This window comes from Prionailurus viverrinus, unplaced genomic scaffold (genome assembly GCF_022837055.1).
Source record: "Prionailurus viverrinus isolate Anna unplaced genomic scaffold, UM_Priviv_1.0 scaffold_33, whole genome shotgun sequence".
NCBI lineage: Eukaryota > Metazoa > Chordata > Mammalia > Carnivora > Felidae > Prionailurus > Prionailurus viverrinus.
In genome coordinates this window covers 318843-340505 of record NW_025927604.1, presented here as the reverse complement: position 1 = coordinate 340505, position 21663 = coordinate 318843, and the positions used below count along the sequence as shown (strand labels likewise).

At 52.4% G+C, this 21663-nt stretch overlaps 1 protein-coding gene across 9 annotated transcripts in view; it reads left to right on the top strand.

Moving 5' to 3' along the window:
• Positions 1–21663, top strand: part of TRAPPC12 (trafficking protein particle complex subunit 12) — an 84525-nt gene that overhangs the window by 8435 nt on the left and 54427 nt on the right. For all 9 annotated transcript variants that reach the window (XR_007149317.1, XM_047845175.1, XM_047845174.1 and 6 more), the window contains exons 2-3: positions 2–1190; positions 10912–11028. Coding sequence is in view for 8 of the 9 variants with exons in the window: in XM_047845175.1 (XP_047701131.1) it covers positions 6–1190; positions 10912–11028 (1302 nt within the window). In the remaining variant the exon portion in view is untranslated. The remainder of the gene's footprint in view (position 1; positions 1191–10911; positions 11029–21663) is intronic.

Below are 21663 nucleotides of genomic sequence, written 5' to 3'. Positions count from 1 at the left end.
GGACCATGGAGAACGCTAACGGTGCCAGCCAGAGCGCGGCCGAGGAATCTCTCCCGGCCGATGGGCGAGCCGGGAGCACCACTCCGCAGGGAGAACAGGGCCAGCTCCTTTATCACGAGGAGACCATCGACCTCGGTGGAGACGAGTTTGGGTCTGAAGAGAACGAGACTATATCGGAAGATTCTAATCATTTTGTAGATAAGCTTAATGAGCACATGATGGAGAGTGTCCTCATTTCTGACTCTCCTAACAATAGCGAGGACGACACAGGTGAGCTGGGCTGTTTGCAGGATGTCGTGGAGCCTGCAGACGGTCACGCTGATCCCAGACCGGAAAGTCTGGTGGGTGAAGGAGCAGTCGACGCACTGAGCAATGACACTGGAAGCGACGGAGACGGGGGAGACCGTGCATCTAAAGGCGGCTCTGACGCGACCCCCGACCCAGAGCTCGAAGAAGTAGAAGGTGCTCCCGCCTTGGGAGAAGAGGGTGCCGAGGACCCGGGCCCGGAGGGGCCGGGGCACAGCCCGCCTTGCAGGCAGTCCCCTCGTGAGGAGGAGCCCGTGCCCGTGTGCACCATTTTCAGCCAGTCGTTTGCCCGCTCCCAGCCGCCCCTGCTGCTGCGGGACGGCTTCCAGTCCCAGATGGTGAAGTCTCCGAGCTGTGGCGGTGCCAGCGACGCGGTGGCCAAGACCCCTCCCCAGGCGGTCCAGCCAAGCCCCAGCCTCAGTAAATTCTTTGGTGACCCCGGCAACTCTAGTTCCTTGGCCTCGGACTTCTTTGACTCCTTCACCACGTCCACTTTCATCTCCGTCAGTAACCCCAACGCGGGCTCTTCCGTTCCTGAGAAACGGTCTTCGCTCTCCACTCCGGTGGGACCGAGATCCCCGGGTTCTGCTGCGCCCTGTCTCTCCCCGGGGATTGAAAAGTCAGAGTCCGCCGTTCCCACGGCTTCCCTAGAAATTCCTCAGTCTCCAAAACCGTTTTCCCAGATCCAGGCCGTGTTTGCAGGGAGCGAGGACCCCTTCGCCACCGCCCTGAGCATGAGCGAGATGGACCGCAGGAGCGATGCCTGGCTCCCCGGGGAGGGGACCCGGGACATCTTGATTTCAGTGGCAACCCAGCAGTACAGCACGGTGTTTGTAGACAAGGAGAGCCTCACCATGCCGGGCCTCAAGTTCGACAACATCCAGGTAGGTGCGGGCCGCCTCGCAGGGCACTTCCCAGTGAAATAGGTCGCCCGTGTCCACATCCGGCTCCTTTCCATCTCGTTCTGTTTTCCCCGGCTTCTCACTCACCCCCCATTCACGTGTGTGTGTGTGTGCATGTGTGTATACACACATGTAAAAACGCCTTCAAGGACTGAAAAATCTGCCTTGTCCAGCAATTCCTAAAGTTCTCATTTTGAGAGTCCGCGTTATGTCTCTAGTCAATTTGGAACTCCATTGATTTCCCTAATAAAATGTGTTTAAGGCACTAATCAGTCTTGGAAGTGAACGCCCACAAGGTAGATAGTTACATCAGAATTCTCAGAAATAGCTGTGAACCTTGTGTGAGCACGTTATTTGTGACATTTAAGCTTCAGCAAATAACCCCCATTCCTTTTTTTTGTTGTTTACCAAATAATGTGCTTTATGTAGAAAGAGGTTTTATACATTTCATTAAGAAAAATATGAATGGCCCCCCCAAAATAAAAAATCACAAAAATGTCTGAACGTTCTAGAGAATAAACAGTAACATAGAAAAGTTCAATCTAGTAATCAAAGACAATGAGATTATTTCCATTTTCCATTATCTTATTTTTTTAATGTTTATTTATTTTGAGAGAGAGCGTGAGTGAGGAGGGGCAGAGAGAGGGAGGGAAGGAGCGAGGCAGAGACTCCCAAGCACGTGTGCGTGTACACTCTCCCTAAATAAATAAGTAAACTTGAAAAATAAGTAAATAAAATAAAATAGGAATGATGAGATAACAGAATTTTTAATGAGATTCTTATTAAATTTGAAGGCCTGAGTACAAGATGGCCTGAAGCGTGCTCAGTGCGGTAAAAACGTTTACACGCACGACACGCACACGACACCTACTGGTACGGTCAGGTCGCTGGCTGGCGGTTGCAGCACATCGGGCAGATCGCAGGGGGGTCGTCAGCTGTTGCCCGGCCCGGGGCGTGGGGGGCGCCGCCCCGGCCAGGCTGCAGCCACGTGTCCTGCGCGTGTGTGTCCTCCCAGAACTGGAGGCGGGACCGGCGGTCTCCCGCAGCCCCGCTGCACACACCCGGCTGGGTCGGAAAGCCCGGTGCGTGTTGGTTTATGTTGGTAAACCTTGGTGAGCCGCTGAGCCCGGAACGAGTGCCCCACTGGGGACGTGGAGCCCTTAGTTATTTTCTAGGGCCCGAGAAGCGCGAGCCCACAGGCTTTGGACACTTCGCGTGGTGGTCTCGACGGCTGTTCAGGCACCAGACCCACACTTGCCGCGCGCGTGCTGTCAACGGGGCGGTGTTTGAGGCGTCCCCTCCACCCGCTCAGGCTGAGCTACCGAACATGCGCTTACCTTTGCGGGATCTTTCTAACGCATCCCACTTACGGGCTCTGAGTCCAGGGGACACTGGGACCCGTGGGATTAGGTTGACGTTTCCACACGGTCCTTCCCTGGCCCCGCGTGCATCCGCTGTACCCGCGGTGGGGCCTTCATGTTCTGCCTCTCGTCTCCTCCCTGCCCCCTTCCTGGGGTCTCTGTGCTCTGCTGCTCGGTTCCCGGGACCTCGGTGGGACCGGCCTCCCGGCGCTTCCTCTCCAGAGAGTCTGTGGTTTGCAGTTTGCTTCTCCCACTGATTGTAATTCTCTCCCGGTTGGCAAGAGGCCTGGGGTGAGCGCGTGACGTTTCGTGGATGGGCCCACGAACGCTGAACACGGGGCAGGCTGGTTAGGGTCAGACCGTGACGGTTGTCCTGCCCAAAACGTCAGTCATTCTTGAGTCAAGAAACACGAGCACCGAAGCTCTCTGCTGGTTGCACCTGGACTGAGTCATGTGCATAGGTCCTCCCCCGCTTTAAAGCTGCTGTGACTTCCCTCCCCAGTTCCACGCTGCTAACCGTGAAATACCCAGAACGTTCCACGAGTCAGCAGGGACTCGGGAGCTCCCACTGCTTGGGCAGAACGCGGGGGGACAAGCAGGAGGCAGTGTTTCTTCCTTCATTTCCTGCAAGAGTCCCTCCGTAACGTCTTGGAGTTCACAGTGGCTGTTTCGGGAACCTCGTGGTGAGTTGAAATTTGAACAAAGAACAGTTCCCAAAATACCTTTGACCCTCCCACGTAACAAATGTGCTAGATGTGTATTTGCTTGTATATCACCCTTCAAAGAACCTTTCATTCCCAAAACAGACAAGGAAAACCGTACGGTTAACCTTGAATGGACGGGCTGGTGTATTCGCCAGAAGACAGAAGATTGGCTTTTCTGTTAACTTTCTGCGCACACCAAGCTTTTAAAACCATGTCGCGGATTTACCTGTAACTGAGTTTCGCCTTCGTCACTGTTACTATCGCAGACTTGTTCATGCACAATCAGCTTTCTAAAGCACTCATGTTTGACGTTTTTCCAAATTGCTCACCTATTGGTACCTAATTAAAAATTGCCTTCCTGTGGGGTAAAAGTTGAGAAGATTTTGAATTTGTTTCTTTACAAAGTGACATCCATGGCAGTCTGCGCTAAGTTAGTGGCTTAAAGGTGAGCTTGTGTCACACCATCCCACCAGAGTGATGTCAGGAAGAGGACAGGCTCTTTTAGTTCATTGTGGTCGTCCGTGACCTCTGTTCTGGTTTTTTTTGTGGGTTTTTTTTTTAATGTTTATTTTTGAGAGAGAGACACAGAGTATGAGTGAGGGACGGGCAGAGAGAGAGGGAGACACAGAATCGAAGCAGGCTCCAGGCTCTGCTCAAACACAGGGCTCAAACCCGCAAACCGTGAGATCATGACCTGAGCCGAAGTCGGGTGCTTAACCAACTGAGCCCCCCAGGGGCCCCGTGGCCTCTGTTCTTCAAGAAGTAAATGGGAAGTTTGTGGGGAAGTAGTTCAGAACGAGTAAGGAACGGAAGTAGAGAATCGTTTGCCTGGCGCACCTGACGCGCCCTTGGAGACCAGATCCTTCCACCACCCCCTCTCCTGTCCCCGGTTCTCTCCTCCCCCGCCCCTTGCCCGCAGTGGGATTTGACAGGAGTCCCCTCGGGGAAACCTACCGTCTACGTGAAATCGCCCTTCCGCGCCGTTCCAAGTCCTGTGTCAGGAACCTCCTGGAAGCCAAAGACGTACCTGTTACTCGGGACTGCCAGCTACAGATATTCTCAGCTTTAGTTGTGTGATCTCCATTTTCATTTTTAAAGGTTATTTTTTTTCTGGATGTGCAGTATGTTTACAGTATAAAGTTCAAGGTTGACAGATGTTTTTCCCATTTAGCACTTCAGAGATGCCCTTCCAACGTGCTCGGGACGTGAAGTTTATAATAATTTTTATCTTTGGGGCGTCTGGGTGGCTCAGTCAGTTGAGCGTTCCACTTCGGCTCAGGTTATGACCTCAAGGTTTGTGGGTTCAAACCCCACACTAGGCTCTGTGCTGACAGCTCAGGGCCTGCTTGAGATCCTCTCCCTCTCTTGTCTCTCTCTCTCTCTCTCTCTCTCTTAAGAATAAATAATCATTATTATAATTTTCATCTTTGCTCCTCTGTACCTAAGTACATGTTCTCCTCCAGTTGAGTTTAAGATTTTATCCCTGGTTTCCAGCCGTTTGACCCTGACAGGCCTTCACATGGTTTTCTTTTATGTTTATCTTGCTTGGGACTCGACCTTGTTGGTTTGTCGTTTTCACCAGTTTGGGAATGTTTTGGTCCTTACTTGTTCAAATAGTTCTTCAGTTTTCCGCTCTCCCCTCTCCACTCCCGGGACTGCGATTCCACATATTATTTGCTGTCGCCAAAGAGGCCACAAAGGATTTCTTTTTGCTTTTCAGTCTTTTCTCTCTTTTTGCTGAACGTTGACATTCCTGCTGTTATTTTCTGAAGTCCGTATATTTTCTCTTCTGTACTTTTTAGTTTGCAGTTGATGCTTTCCAGCGGAGTCTTCGTAGTTTTTTTCTCCAGAATTTGCGTTTGGTTCTTTTTTAATGTCGTTTTCTTTATTTGCTATGTTGAAGTTTTACTTTAGATTCTCAAGCACATTTGTAATAGCTGTTTTAAGGTTCTCCATCATCTCTGTAATCTCAGGGTCTGTTTGTATTTCTGTTTTCTCTTGGTTCTGGGTCACACGTGCCTGTTTTGTCACATGTTTGGTAATTTTTGATTAGAGGACAGACATTGTGGGTTCAGTGTTTTTGAAAGTCTGTATTTTGTCATCTGCAAAAAGACATGTGCTTTGTCCTGGGAGGCAGGGAAGTCATGTGCAGATTTAGTTGATCTTTTCCAGGTTTGTTTTTAAGCTTCTTAGGGTGAGTTTAGAGTAGCTTCCACTGTTAGGTGACCTTTCTGACATCTGCCCGAAGCCTCAGTGTTCAGCGAGAGTGCCACAAACAGCTGGCCTGACCTGGACATCTTCGGCCTGCGTGAGCTCTGAGAATCGTTCGGCTCCCTTGTCATCTTGCCCCATCTTCCAGAGTGTCACCCTGTGCACATACTGCTTAGTGCTCCACAGTGGGCTCAGGCTCCTTCTCAGGACTCCCTCCTTCCCAGGGCCCCCTCCTTCCCAGGACTCCCTCCTGCACAGGGCTCCCTCCTTCCCAGGACTCCCTCCTGCACAGGGCTCCCTCCTTCTCAGGACTCCCTCCTGCATAGGGCTCCCTCCTTGCCAGGACTCCCTCCTGCACAGGCTCCCTCCTTGCCAGGACTCCCTCCTGCACAGGCTCCCTCCTTGCCAGGACTCCCTCCTGCACAGGGCCCCCTCCTTCCCGGGGCTCCCTCTTTCCCAGGACTCCCTCCTGCACAGGGCTCCCTCCTTCCCAGGACTCCCTCCTTCCCAGGGCCCCCTCCTTCCCAGGACTCCCTCCTGCACAGGACTCCCTCCTGCACAGGGCCCCCTCCTTCCCAGGACTCCCTCCTGCGCGGGGCTCCCTCCTTCCCAGGGCTCCCTCCTTCCCAGGGCTCCCTCTTGCAAATTCCAGCCCCCTGAGCTTCTGGGAGCCCCGCCTTTGTGTCCTCACCTCAACAGGTTCACCGTGCTCTGCTTGGGACTCCTCCCCACACGGTGGTCCAAAAGCGCCTATGAATTCAAGAGTTCAAATCCCCTTCTCCCTTCTCATAGAGCCCCATCCTTTTCCGTGTCTGAAAGCTGTTGCGTCATCACTCTTTTGCTCTGGGACAGTCCAGTCCCAGCTGCTGTGGAACAGACAGAAGCAGAAGTCACTCAGCCGCCTGCGTTCACACACTCACAGACGGGCCTTTCCTCGGGCCCTCGTCTAAGTTTGCTTACCCGAGTTGAGGCACGTGCGTGCGGAAGGTCTGGAGAGGCCGGCGCAAGCCGCTCTGTGACAGTGTCAGACTGCTCTCCCTGGAAAAGCATCTCTCAAGTTCCGATTTGTTTAGGGCCTCACAAGAAAAGAAAAGAGGGGTAGATTTGGTTTTGACTCTACAGCTGTATGGAAATACAGTTCACGTGCCACACGGTTCACACTTCTCACGGTTCGCTGGTTTTTAGCCTTCTGAGAGGATCATGCAGCCATCGCCACCGGTTTTCGCAACGTTTGTGTCTCCCGAATAGAAGCCCAAATGCTTCCACCCTCTCTTCCCGTCTCCCCCGCCCCAGCCCAGCTCCGGGCAAGCACTGATCTCTGTCTCTACAGATTCTCCTGTTCTAGACGTTTCCTACAAATGGGATCCCACGACACAATGGTCCTTCCTGACTGGCTTCTTTCACTCAGGATGACGTCTTCAAGAGTCGTCCGTTTTGTAGCATGGACGGGCCCCCGTTCCTTTTTATCGTCGAATAGTGTTCCAGGTTATGACTGTTCACGTTTTACCTACCCATTCATCCCCTGATGAACATCTGACTTCTTTCCACTTTTTGGCTGTTATGAGCACTGCTCCTCCTGAGCACCCGTGAGCAGGTTTCTGTGTGGACCCATTTCCTTTTCTCTTGAGTGCGTACCTCGCGCCGAGGAGCGGGAGCGCTCGTCACGTGGCAGCCTGTGTTCCACGCTGTGAGAAGTGTCCAAACCGTCTTGCAGTGGCTGCACTGTTTTCCGTTTCCCACCAGTTGGGGTTTTGTTTACTTTTGTGTGTGTGATGTTGTTCGTTGGGTGGTTCTGCTTACCCCGGGAGAGAACACACACCGGAGCGGGAGGACAGAAGGCTCCAGAGCCGGTCCCCTGGAGCCATGCACCGAGCTCCGCGTGTGCCGGGTCGGGCGCAGGGGCCGCTCCCTTTCCAGCACCGCTGCCCCACGGCCATTGTGTCTTCAGGTGTCCCAGACCGGAAAGCCTGTACTCTTGAGTCGGCTGCCCTGGTTTGCGTTTCGTCTTTGTCCACTAGAATCCAGGAGGGACTGCTGAACTGTCCCCTCTCTGCAGGAGGCAGAGAGGAGGCGTGATGGCCCGCAGCCATCCGTGAGCAGAAATCAGCCGCTGCTCTGCACGACACGTACAACGGGGGGGAGCAGGCATCCTCCCCGTCGCCTGCCTGAGTCCTGGCTTGTTCCCCTGCTGTCTCTTCACATTCCCTGCCCTGGCCTTGGGTGCACTAGTCCCTCACCTACAAGCTTGCCGATTTGAAGCGGCCCTGTCTCGGGTGCAGCGGCATGGCTCTGACGAAAGCCCAAAGCGGGGGAAGCTTGCACCCCTCTCTCCAGTGACCGCAGGAGGACGTGCAGTTAGGGGCCGTGGCCCCTGTGCCGTGATCCCTTCCACTTAGTGACAGCACCAGCAGGCCACCCCCTGGGCTCTCGTGGGTGCGATATGTGTTTGTCACACAGATGCTCACGTCCCAGGAACTTCCTGTGCCAGCCGAAATGTCAACCAACAGAGTATTCCACGGGGAGAAGATTTTGCAGCGTGGTCTAGTTAACGGAGGCCGTTGCACGGATGAAGGGGTTAACATGGCCCTCCCTCTGCAGCATCGGGATGCGAAGTGGCCCTTCCTGGCTGGCAGCTCCTCTGGCCCAGACGGAGTCACGTTCCTGCAAAGCTTTATGGAGCCATCTGGCTGAGCTCCTTTCATTCTGCCCTGTAATTGTCCCTCTAGACCAGTTAGCCACCGCTGTGGCTGCAGCACAGGAGACATTCAGCCTCACTGTCTGAAGGCAGAAGGCCTTAAAACTGCCGCTTCTCCGTCTTTGCCCCTGTGTATGCAGGAGGGGTGGCTCGGCGCCCGGGGCCACAACCAGACGCGTGACCTGGAACCCCGCCAAAGCCACCCTCCCCCTTAATGGGGGAAGGGCAGCCACAGACCCCTGCACACATCGCCCGCACGGTGGTGCCTTTGAAGTGTCGCCATCTGGAACGATAATGAAGGATTACCCTTGCTGGCGCACACCGAGGGTAGGGAGACAGTAGGAAGGACCTGGGCAGTTGTAGGGTGTGCACACTGACTTCCTCTCCGTCCTCAGTCCCTGTGTGCTCTCGGTGCTCCCCTGCACCATTAGCATCAGCTCGCTGAGACGGAGAGGTTTTAGTCTTGTCCTCCTGCACACCTCCCCCAGGTCGGACGTCTCCATGGTCATTGCAGCCTTGGGAGTCCTTCCCCTCCTGGCCTGGCCAAACCACTGTCTCCTCGGCCCCTCCCCCTTCCATCTTCCCTTTATGTTTTTTCTTCTTTTTTGAAAATTTATTTTTCTATCTAGGAATAACTGACACAGTGTGTTAGTTTCAAGTGTGTAACTCGAGTCACTATTTGTCCGTATCGTGAAACGATCACAGTCGGTCTGGTTTACATCCGCCACCTTCCACGGTTACGGCAGTATTTTTCTTGTGATGAGAACTTTGCAAGTACACGCCGCTGTCCGGTTCCTTCCGGCTCCGCACCGTCCGTCCGTTAATCCCGGCGCCCTGGTTGTGTGGTGATGGAAAGTTTCTAGCACCTGACCACCTGTCCCATTTGGCCCGCCCCCACTCCCCGCCCCTGCCTCTGGCGGCCACCAGTGTGTTCTCTGTACCTAGAAGCTGCTTTGCTGCTTCGGTTTTTGTGTTTTTGTGATTCCACCTGTAAGTGATCACGATCATACAGGATTTGTCTCTCCGTCTGACTTATCTCATTTAGCATAATGCCCTCAGGGTCCATCCATGTGGAAACAGATGTCAAGATTTCCTTCTCTTCTCATGGCTGAGAACTGTGGCCGTGTGCAAACACACCCCCTCCTCTTTCCCTCTTCATCCGTCCACGACACATGGGTTGTTTCCACATCTTCACTGGGGGAAATAACACCACTATGAACATGCAGGTGCAGACATCTTTTTTTTTTTAAAGCAGGGGTGTATTTTATTTTATTTTATTTTTAATTTTTTAACGTTTATTTATTTTTGAGACAGAGAGAGACAGAGCATGAACGGGGGAGGGGCAGAGAGAGAGGGAGACACAGAATCGGAAACAGGCTCCAGGCTCTGAGCTGTCAGCACAGAGCCTGACTCGGGGCTTGAACTCACGGTCCAAGATATCAAGACCTGAGGCGAAGTCGGATGCTTAACCGACTGAGCCACCCAGACGCCCCTCCTTTTTTCTTTTTAAATGTTTTATTATTTTGAGAGAGAGAAAGATGGTGAGCGGGGGTGGGGCAGAGAAAGAGGGAGACGGGGAAGCCCCAACAGGCTCCCTGCCGTCAGCACAGAGCCCGACTCGGGGCTTGAACTCACGGACTGCGAGATCATGACCTGAGCTGAAGCCAGATGCTTAACCGACTGAGCTACCCAGGCGCCCCTTTGTTTTATGTTTTAATGTTTACTTTTGAGAGAGAGCACAAGCAGGGGAGGGGCAGAGACAGAGAGATGGGGAGAGAGAAGGAGAGGGAGAGGATGTCGAGCAGGCTCCACGCTGACAGCGCAGAGCCCAGTGCGGGGCTCAGACTCCCGAGCCCTGGGATCATGACCTGAGCCGAGGTCGGCCGCTCAGCCGGCCCTGCACCCAGGCGCCCCACAGACATCTTCTCAAGTCGGTGTTTCTGTTTCCTTGGGACCAATGCCCGGAAGTGGAACCGCCAGGCCGTAAGGTGGCTGTATGTGTAACTTCTGGAGGAACCCCACGCTGTTCTCCACGGCGGCTGCAGAGTCCTAGGTCCCAGCAGCCGTGCGCTGGGCTTCCCTTTCCCCCACACCCTCGCCAGCCATCGGGTTCCACCTGCACCCCTCCGCCCTGTCTGTGGGGCGTCTCACTGGGGATCGGGTCGCAGAGGCCTGTGGGGCCCTTTTCTGGCAGACAGCACCCTCCTGTGAGCAGGGGGCCTGGCTGAACGGGTGCTGAAGGACCTGAGGGCGGGGGGACTCTTCTCACTTCCTCGGGCTTGGGGTGCACTTAGCCCTGGAGGGAGGGGCGCCCAGGCCACGAATGATGTCTCTAGCCGGGTCCCAGAGGCCTTCCCAGAGACCCAGGCAAACTGGCACATTGCCGAGGCCAGCCCACCTCCGCGCGGACCCGGCCCTTTGTCCCCTGTGATGTCTCTTCACCCCTCGGGGGCCCACACGAAGCCCTCCTCCTGGCGTGGTATGTCTCCCATCGGCCTGCCGCAGGGGGTGGGGATTTACCGCTTCTCTGCAAGGGCAGGTCTAAAATACACATTTGATCAAAGGCTGTGATGCTTCAGCATCTGGGCAGCTGAAATGTTACTACTGTAGGCACGTTTTAACCTCCATACACCGTTGGAGGGAAGAGGAATCTCATTTAGTTATGGGTTCTGGTTAGCTGAGTTTAATTAACATTTTATTGTCTTGACATATTTTTCTTCCATTCCTTCAAGGGGGATGCAGTTAAAGACCTGATGCTTCGCTTCCTGGGTGAGAGAGCCGCGGCGAAGAGGCGGGTCTTAAATGCTGAGTCCGTGGAGCAGACTTTCGTCGGGTTGAAGCAGCTAATCGTAAGTTATGACGTGTTTGGTTTCGAAATTGTTTTTTATAAGTCCTACCTTCCTTCCTTCCTTCGTCATATTTTCCTTCCTTCGTCATATTTTCCTTAGAGTCACTTACTCCGGATGTATTACCTAGAGCCCTTGCATGGAAATAAAATTTTGTTGAATTAGATACCAGTTCTGTGCAGCCAAAAGCGTCCCACAAACATACTTTTAATTAGTTAAAAAGCTATTATTTTAGACGATCAAATTACTCGAAGCAACATATACTTTGATTAAATATGCTTCATCAAATATAGTAACTAGAGAGAAATAATTTTATGCTGCTTTTTTAAAACACTCCGTCGTCTCCACTTGGCTTAAAAGGTTTATTGTTGAATGGGTGGGTTCACCACAAATGCACACAGAAGTCCTTGTCCCTTAACAGGAGCGAACTCGTGCAACTATCCAGGTAGAGACATAGTCCCAGGTATTAACAGGAAAATAGTAATAGGAAACTCTCTGAGCTGCAGGCGTTTTAAATGGATGGGTAGATGCTTCTGGCGGTCTTTGAACCCCTGGGAATTGTATGCCCCCACAATTGCCTCTTTCTTGCACATCTTCTATCACGTGTACAGAAGTATGTGTCCTCCGAAAGGCAAGTAAGATCACTTGTTTGGGTGGTCAGCAGATACTTTACATATAAGGCAATTAAAGTCTAATTTCTTAGTAAGTGTAAATCAAATGCCTTATTGGGTTTCTTTTACTGAAGTGATTCTGGAATTATTCCTATGCTAAGAGGCTTTGGGAAGGAAAGACGTTGGACCTACTCTGTTTTTGAAAGGGAGGGGAAACGACTTTTTAAATATCTGCACACTTTACCGTTTGTTAATGAAGTCACAGGTCTTGACAGGCGAGCATTTCCGGGGCCGAACGAAGAGGTTCTTGCGTTGTTGGGCTCTTGTCTTGGCCTTGACCGGCCTGGAAGCAGCCGCTGTAAGACATCGTCATGAGCGACAGGCCACACTAGGAGTGTCACCTGGTGGTGACCAGTTTGTGTTTTAAGTAAACGCTACTCCACATACGGGGCTTGAACTCATGACTCTGAGGCCAAGAATCGCACGCTCTCCCAACAGAGCCAGCCAGGCGCCCCTGTAATGACCAGTTAGAAAAGTATACCTGGAACCGGGCACAGTCATCGTGACCAGTTTGTTCCACAGGCAATCTTGTTACCTGCTGTGACTGTTTCTGCTGTTCATAAATATGTAGAGTGGGGGGCGCCTGGGTGGCCCAGTCGGTTGAGCCTCCGACTTTGGCTCAGGTCATGATCTCGAGGTCCGTGAGTTCGAGCCCCGCGTCGGGCTCTGTGCTGACAGCTCAGAGCCTGGAGCCTGTTTCAGATTCTGTGTCTCCCCCTCTCTCTGCCCCTAACCCACTCGCATTCTGTCTCTGTTTCTCTCAAAAGTAAACATTAAAAAAATTTTTTCTTAAGAAATAAATAAGTAGGTACAGTGGTTTGGGGTCTTTTCGTACATTGAAAATACTTAAAGCCAAGAGAGATTTTATTATAGTCCTAACAAGGAGACCTATTTAAGGTGGAGAATGTATTTATAAAAACTTATTACCAAAAAATATGTATGTGTTTTTAAAAAGGGTGGGGGGGGTTGCTGGGGTGGCTCGGTTGAGTGTCCGACTCTTCAGCTCAGGTCATGATCCCAGAGTTGTGGGATCGAGCCCTACATCAGACTCCATGCTGAGTGTGGAGCCTGTTTGGGATTCTTTCTCTCCCTCTCTCTCTAAAAAAAAAATTTTTTTTAATACTTAAAAACAGTCATCACCTTGCCCTGGTATTTTAATTATGTCCTAAAGTAATTCCTCTCATCATCAAGACTAGGAAAGAGTTTCTTTCCTAAGTAACGTCCGTGCATTTTAAGACTGTAATTTACAGGGAAATGAATGTCATAGCCTGTGGAGGACATTTTAATCCCTGTAATAGTATCATATACAGAGTTAATGATTCCTTTTGAGTCATAGATGGGAAAGTTATGTACATACTGTTAGTTACTTGAGTGACTTTTATTGGACTATTTTTCTCATCTTTTAGAAGTCATCGAATTCCTGTGTTCATTTTTTCAAAAAGAGTATATCTTATTTCCTAGTGTAAAAAAAAAAAAAAAAGGAGCATTTATTTAAATTTAGATCTCTTTCTCATATCAAACTGACCTTATTGTCAGAGTTCTACACGTCATTTACAGTAATGATGAGATTTTTGTAAGAACTTAAAGTTTTACAGGGTATGTTTTAAATTGTAGTTATAAAAACCATTTCTTCACCAAACGCTTTTGACATCTCATAATGAGAATGGAGGAGGATCTCCAGGAAGGGGACTAGAAGGAGGAACAGAATGAGATCAAAATAGCCAGAAGCACGGTGAGAAAATACAAAACTGTAATTTCAAATCGCAGGCCACGTGTAATCCCCAGTCGTGGCTCACAGGTTGCTGAGGGGAGGTCCCAGCGTTTTGAAGGAAGGGGGTACCTGCCATTAGAACTCAGCACTGCGCTGGGTCGTCCTGGCCCGTCCTTCCAAGAATCCTCTTCTCCCCTTCCTCCAGCCTCCCCCCCCCGCCCCCCGGCTCAGTGGTCAGGCTGCCCAGAGCTACGCAGGACGCTGGAAGGAGGGCAGTACGGGCCAGCCCTGCTAGGTCCCCATCACCTGTAAGGCCAGTCCAGCTGAAGGCCATGCTCTCTCGAGGCTGGAAGAAATAAACCGCCCACGCGTGTGTGCACACGCCTGGTGTGCGTGAACAGGGATATGTCCCCTAGGCCTTGTACTTGGAACGTGTGCAGGGACAGACACTGGAGGACAGTGATCGCAGAAAGGGAACACGGACCTGCCTCGGCACAGGGCGGGGCCCCAACACACACTTGTGTGGAAGGAGCCGTGGTACAGGTTGTTAGGGTAAGGAGGAGTGAGTCGGTGTTGACACGCAATTAGTGCGGTATTCAAAAGGGAAGAATCACAGAGATCTTTATTTCTTAGCACACTCAAAAATAAATTCCAAATAAGTTAAAACAAAATTTGTTAAATTCCAGAAAATTGAGGAGACTCTTAATGATGCAGGATAGAAAAGCATTTCTTAAAACTTTTAGGGGGAAATGGATAAATTTGACTACTTTATTTTATTTTTTTTTTTTTAATTTGACTACTTTAAAACCTGTGTACAACAAAAACACCATAAAGGGTATTAAAAAGTGAGCCACAGAATGAGAGAAGATGTTTGAAGTAGATATTAAGACCTTCCTCCAATGACTAAGAAACGAAAACAGCCCAGTAGAAAAACGGGCACATGATAGGAGGAGGCAGTTCGCAGAAACCAGACAGCCTATAAACTTGGAAAAGGTGCTCATCTTCATTGGGAATCACAAATGTGAGTCCAACAGGAGGGTCGTACATTTCAGCCGCATCAACACGGCAGCACCGGGCGTCCGCCAGGGTGCCGGAGGCGGCCTGTGTCCTTGCGGGCGCGAGCTGGAAGGCCCGCTTTGCAGAGCAACGTAACGGGAGCTGATCAGATCAACGCTGTGCAGCACCTCGGACCCAACATTCCCCCCTCTGATTCTGTACTTCAGAGAAACTCTTGCACCTGTGCTTAACAGGACGTATTCGAGAATGTTTGTTGCTGTATTGTTTGAATTAGCCAAAACTGCTATTGGAAACCTTACTATTGAATAAGACACAGAAAGTTATGTTACGTAGTCAGGTCCCTTGGAACAGCTGAAGTACACGCAGGAGAGCCACGTTCATCAGCGTGAGAAAACCCCCAGAGCGGTGTGGAGCCCTGAACACAAAGTGCGAAGGCTGCCGTAACGTGCCAGCTTGGAAGACCAGCCGGCAGTCCCCGAGCCACGACATCCCTGATCCCACAGTCTGGGAGAGCCCTCCCTGAAAACCTAGTTATGTTTGGTGGCAGAATCCGAGCTGACCAGGCTCATTTGGTGCCATCCCCGGGACACTCCTCCTCGCCTGCCGCCTCCCTGCCCTGCTCCCCTGCTCTCCCGCTTGCCCTTTGCGGGGGAGGCAGCGGGAGCCGGCCAGGCGGAGGGACGGAGGGGGTCCAGGCTGGGCGGCCTCCTGTGGGCTCAGCGGTCCTGTGGGCCTGGCCCCTCCCCACCGGGCGTCCCTCTGTTGCCTGGCCCTGGGTGCGTCTCTGTCCCTTCGTGGCTGTCCTGGCCTCGCCCACGTCTGTGCAGATGGCCCCTCGTCCAGCTCTCCGGGAGCCCCTGGGGACCGTCAGCAGCCTCCCGTTGCCACCAGGCTCCCAGCGGATAGGATAGTTATGGTCTTTGTTGATCCCACTTGCTGTGAACAAAAGTATTCCTGTCTGGAAATCTTCTTGAAATACCAAATTAAATTGAAGTGTAGACAAAGAAATACTTTATATTCTCTTATCATGAAAAAGAAGTATTTGGGGAGATACAGACTCTATAAACGGTAAACTTGTCTCACCACTTTCTCTGTGTTCTCTCCTCGTTTGTTTCCTTTTAAGTTGTAGTATGAGGAAGATCGTCCTCACCGTTCTGCTTTCCCTGCTAGCGTGTGTGCCTCTCAAACCGGAAGATAATGCACATCTTAGTCTTGAAAGGAGCCATGCCGCGTCACCTGTGGTCCCGAATCGCGGTGACCCCGTGCAGCTGGCAGGTTCCGGGTCCAGACTGGCCCCTGCCTTTCTCCCAGGCTCCTTGTACTCAAACAGGCCGCCCAGAAGGTGGTGGGGAGGCACCCCAACCCCCCGCCCCAAGCTGTTTTGTTTTTCATTGTCTTGAGGAATTATGTCATTCTGACCCCTGGAAAATTTGCCGTCAGGTTAGTGTAAGTTCATTTAGATGTTAGTACACGTCATCTATAGACCATCGGTATTGGTCAGAAAATGGCCTCGCCTAGTAATGACCCACTTAGGAGCTACGAGTGTCCTCGTACAGCTTCTGTATTCAGTCACCTGCGGGACAGTTACATTAGGAGAAACTGTAATGGGGGCATTTGTGCTTGCTATTTTCAGTTAGGAAAGGAGCCACTTTTTTTAAAAGATTCCCGCTTAGGGGGCGCTGGGTACCTCCGTCGGTAAAGCATCCGACCCTGTATTTCGGCTCAGGTCATGACTTCCGAGCCCCATGTCGGGCTCCGTGCTGTCCATGTGGAGGCTGCTCGGGATTCTCTCTCTCTCCTTCTGCCATGCGCTCGCTCGCTCTCAAAATAAATAAATAAGCTTTAATAGACTTGCATTTACTAAAAAATGAATCATCAAGTGAGAGGTTTTGGCTTCATTTTTAATAAGTGTCATCCAGTTTGGGATATAGAAACCACATCTTAGTATGAAAAACCAGAGTAAGAGCTGAAGGCTTTTTATACGGTACCTTTTATTAGTTTTAATCATTTATGGAGAGTCTGTATTCACAGAGTGCTTGCCAATAATTTTATTACACGTTTAAATGTTTCACTGGTGGTGGGTATCTGTGCATGGTGGACGTCAAATAAGGTAGGCGTCTTTACTGGGCAACGAATCTTTGTTTCACAAATATGTAAATATCCAGGATCAGATCTTCTCGTTTATGTATCTTTGCACCCACACGGATTCTGTGTGTCTCTGAGGTCCGTCGGTAGATCACATGGGAGCTCACGGGGGTGGTTCAGTGTCAGGCAGCTCCTTATCTAGTGTAGTGAAATCCCTTTTTTCCCCCAGGAAAATACCTCTTTCCTCATGTGTTAACTGCCATACTTCGTGACTTATACCTCCATATTTGATTTTTTTTTTTTTGTATGATTTCAAGACGCATTGATTTTGTTCCTGCGTAAAGCACGGTTCTACGTAATGGATGGGGTGAGCATGTCCCCAGTGTGTGGGACACAGGGAGAGGTGTGCCATTTCTAGAGGGCCACAACATAACGGCCTCATCCACGAGTGCTATGGCCCACTGTGTGTGCGGCCTGTCCTTTTTTTCATTCACAAACCTCTGTTCCCTCTTTTTACAAACAGCATGTCCTTTTTTTTTTTTTTTTTTTTAATACTTATTTTTGAGAGAGAGAGCACCAGGGGGGAGGGGCAGAGAGAGAGGGAGACAAAGAATCCCAAGCAGGCTCCAGGCTCCGAGCGGTCAGCACAGAGCCCGATGCAGGGCTCGAACCCACAAACTGTGAGATCATGACCTGAGCCGAGGTTGGCCGCTTCACCGACTGAGCCCCCCAGGGGCCCCCAAACAGCGTGTTCTTAATTCTGAAAAAGTGAGAAGTAAAACCATGGTCAGTTAACATTTTCGTATCTGACTGTGTATATGTCTACAGTAAGTCTGTGTGGGGAATGTGAATACATATGTAGGTATATATATATATGCTATACAAAACTTCATGTTCTACTTTTTTATACTTTAGTATCTTTTTATTAATATTTCTTAAACATTGTCCAATATTGAAGGGTCTTTACAAATATTTTCTAACTGCATCATCTGACGCTATTATAAATAATCCTGGGGGGCGCCTGGGTGGCTCAGTCGGTTAAGCGTCCGACTTCGGCTCAGGTCATGATCTCGCGGTCCGTGAGTTTGAGCCCCGCGTCAGGTTCTGTGCTGCCAGCTCGGAGGCTGGAGCCTGTTTCGGATTCTGTGTCTCCCTCTCTCTGACCCTCCCCCATTCATGCTCTGTCTCTCTCTGTCTCAAAAATAAATAAACATTAAAAAAATAATAATAATAATCCTGGGATGGACCATCTTGTACAGAAATCTTCTCTACATATATGATTATTTCCTTAAGATAAATGCTGGGAGGAGAATGAGGTCAGAGTATGGGCAGTTTGTTTTTTTAATGTTCATTTTGAGAGAAAGAGAGTGTGAGCGGGGGAGGGGCAGAGCGAGAGTGAGAGCGAGAGCGAGAGAGAGAGAGAAAGAGAGAGAGAATCCCAAGCAGGCTCCATGCTGTCAGCACAGAGCCCAGCGTAGGGCTTAAACTCACGAACCGTGAGATCGTGACCAGGGCCGAAATTATGAGTCAGACGCTCAACTGACTGAGCCCCCCAGGCGTCCCAGAGAATGGACAGTTTGGGGGCTCTTGATACATTCTTTTTCAGGAAGATGATACCGTGTGTACATTTACCAGCAATATGCACATGCCTCTGCCATAGTGTCTCCTTGTCTGTCCTGACTTGTATCTTCTTCAGAAATCATTTTTTTCTCATTTCTTAGGCTAACGATGGCATTTGCTGCTTTTTTGTTTTTTGGCTAATGAAAATCAATCACTAATAAGTTATAATTTATGTGTCTTTCATTATTAGTGTAGCTTTTTTTACTGCCTTTTTGTAGTTGCGTGAATTTACTATTTCATAATTTCTTGTAACAAACGCACATGATAGGTATGATACTGTAGGAATACTTTTAAAAGTTAAAAAGCGTCCTCTAGACAAGGCCATTGTCCCAAGAGCTTACCTAGAGGGAAGTGGGACACAGTCACTGTTAAAGTGACCTTGGACACTGGGCTGTGTTGAATGTGCACGCAGAGTGGATGAGACAGACTGTATCCCACAGCAGGTGTTTCTTAGCCCTCTTTTCATTGTTGGCCCCTGAGGAGCATTTTGCAACATATTCTCCTAATTGCTCACCTCCACCCTCAACCCCACGTGAAATAAAATACTGAGGAGGAAGATTCTGTCAGGTGGGGTTAATGTTTGGAGGTCCCTTAATGGCCGTCACCCAAGAACGGGATTCCGTCCCCCTGGGGGGGCCGTCTCCCCCCAGGCACGTGCGTGCCGGCGAATCAGGAATGGGCAGGAGGGGCGTCGCGAAGCTGGAGTCTGAGTCGGGGGTGGGGTGGTGGTCCCGGCAGCCCCTCCTCGCCAGAAGCCGGGGTGACAGCTGTGACGCATGAGCGCACGGACAGCTGACCGGCAGGGACGGCAGTCCCAGCCGCATCACAGACTGTGCCCTCGTTTCCGCCCGCAGGGTGGCCGGCTGCGGTGACAAGCGGGTGACGGGGCGCGCGTCCCCCGCCGGCCGGAGGTCGCACAGGTGGCAGTGGGAGCTAACGGGTGTCTGCCTGCTTCTCCTCCCTGCCACCCTTCCCCCACCTGGTGACGTTGGGCCGCCAGGTCTCCGTGGGGCCACGGCGCCCGGGGAGAAGTGCCACGCCCCAGCCGGGTGCTGGCAGGGAGGTGATGGCCCGCCTCCCGGGACCTTCAGCGCCGCGGTCCATCCAGCCTCCTCGGCTTCTGTGGTGGCTCCCCGGGCCTTTCTGAATGGGCCCTGCCTCTTGCAAACCTCCAGCCCTCCCTGGCTCCTGGCTGGAGCAGACAAGTGACCCCCCACCCCAGCTCAGAGCAGAACGGGAGGCCGTGGGACAGAAGCCTCGCTCCTGGGGCAGACATGCACCTCGTGCGCCTGCTGAGACGTGCGTCCAGAGTCCTTCCCTCTCAACTCGCGGGACCTCGTGCTGTGGATCATCCTTCCCAGTACACGGCCAGCCTCCCTGCAGCCAGACCCTTCTCATCGCCACTCGGTTGCAAACAGGCACAGATCAGGCGGCACCGCCTCGCCTCCTCCCTCGCCTTCACGGGGTCCCCCGTCTCCCCGCTCCCCTGCCCGCGGTCCACCCGTGTCTCTCGGTCCGACTTCCCGCCCCATCTGCCCGTCGCACCAGCGCTCGGCGAGGCCACCTGTGATTCTGCTGCCGCCGTGCCCGCCACCTCCGGAGCCCTGAGGACTGTCCCCTCCCTGCACCCCAGACCCACATCCTTCACCCCCCCCCCCCGGCCACCCCCTGCACATGCAGACCCCGCACTGCCCTGGGGCAGTGCCCTCCTCTCTTCCTAACCTCAGACCCGCACGGAAGCGGCTGGTTTTCCTCTTCCTCGTGAATGTCTCAAAGGCCCTCAGATTCAGCGTTGTCGGAACCGAATTTCGGACTCTGAGCTCTGACCTTTGCCAGCCTTCCCCGTCTCCATGACCGCTTCACCGCCCTCGGGCGGCACGTCAGGTCTCAGACCCATCCTACAGCCCCGCTCCCCGCGTCAGGTCGCCACTCGGCCGCGTCCCTTGGCCTTGTCCACACGCCCACGCCAGTACAAGCCACCTGCAACCGTGCTTTTCAGGCTTGGAAGGACGGGCGTTTTCTCGTGACTTTTCAATCTTCAGCAGACTGAAACTTACCCTTTTTTTTCTTTAATTGTAGAGAGGGTGTGAGCAGGGGAGAGGAGGAGAGGGGCCACGGGAGGGAGGGAGAATCCCAAGCAGACTCCGTGCTCAGCACAGAGCCCCACGCCAGGCTCCATCCCGTGACCCCGAGATCATGACCTGAGCCAAAATCAGGAGTCAGATGCTGAAGCCACTAAATCACCTAGGCGCCCCCCAGACCGAAGCTTCATAAAATTCCGTCTACGTTAACAGAATGAAAAACACGTACCGGGTACAAGCCCCCTTTCGTTATCGTGCGTGACAATAAGTACTCTGTCGAGTGGCTCTAGAAGTTTCTGTTCCTCCGCCTTTCTCGCTCGGGACCAGTCATAAGGGGGACGTGGTCCACGGTCTCCCTGGAAGTGGCAGTGGCCAGGCCTGGGTGGCACCTGGGAGTATCTTAGGCTCGGGGGGCCCCTCAGTCTCTGGGGCAGCCACTCAGCTCTGCTGTGACCGCACCTCCTTCGTGGGAGCCCAGAACCAGCCTTAGACAACACGGACCACGTGCAGGAGGCTGGGTCCTGGAACTGCGTGCAGACCGTGTACCGCGTGGATAGGGCCTGTGGACCATACACAGGTCGCCAGCATCAGGCCTGGACACCGGCTTCACCGACACCTGCTTCGCCCCTCAGGTTCATGCGTCATCCTTACAGGGGCTGATGTTTCTGGAACGTGAGCCTGGCGTGTTGCCGGTGCCCTTGGAAGCCTCCGGAGGCTGGCCTGGCCTTACCTGCCCCTTGACCACACCTGCACTGCCCGCCCCTACCTGCCCCTCATCCTCCCCTGCCAGGCCGCCTCTTACCTGCCGCACCTCTCTCAGACCGCACCGGCCTCCTCCCTGCCGTCGCTCGTATCCCCACAGCCCCCACTCACACCAGGCCTTTGCCCACTGGAGCTCCCCTCCTGCCCTCCTCACTGGGCTCATTTCCTGGGAGGCCAGCTGAAGTCATTTCCCAGGAGGACTGCCCTGAGCACTCAGTTCAGATCTGACGCCACCAGCAGGACAGGCCAGCATGTGTGACAGAGGCAGTTGGGAAGAGAGCAATAATTAATTGCCCCTGCATACAGGATCTGCTTAGAATGTACACAGAACTGATTTGGACTTGGCCGAATAGCTTTCCCATTTGCAAGTCCAGAATATACAGCCGCACTTGTGATTCTCCCCCAGCAGTCGGAGCACCCCCGTCGGCCCAGAATTCCACCTGAGGGACCCTCAGGGCTGCTGTCAGGAGAGTCCGGAATCAGCAGCCGGGCCCGTGCTGTCTGGGTCCTCACCCCCACTTGGGGTTCCGCCTGGGAGGGGTGGGGTGCCCACAGGGGCAGTGCGTGCCTCAGTACCTGGAGAGGTGGGGGACTGCTCCGGTATCTGTGCGTTAAACAGCATCGCGTCATTCCCTTGCTCGGAGCCCTTCCGAGGCTCCCCAGCCCCTCAGGATGCATCGGGATCTCTCGT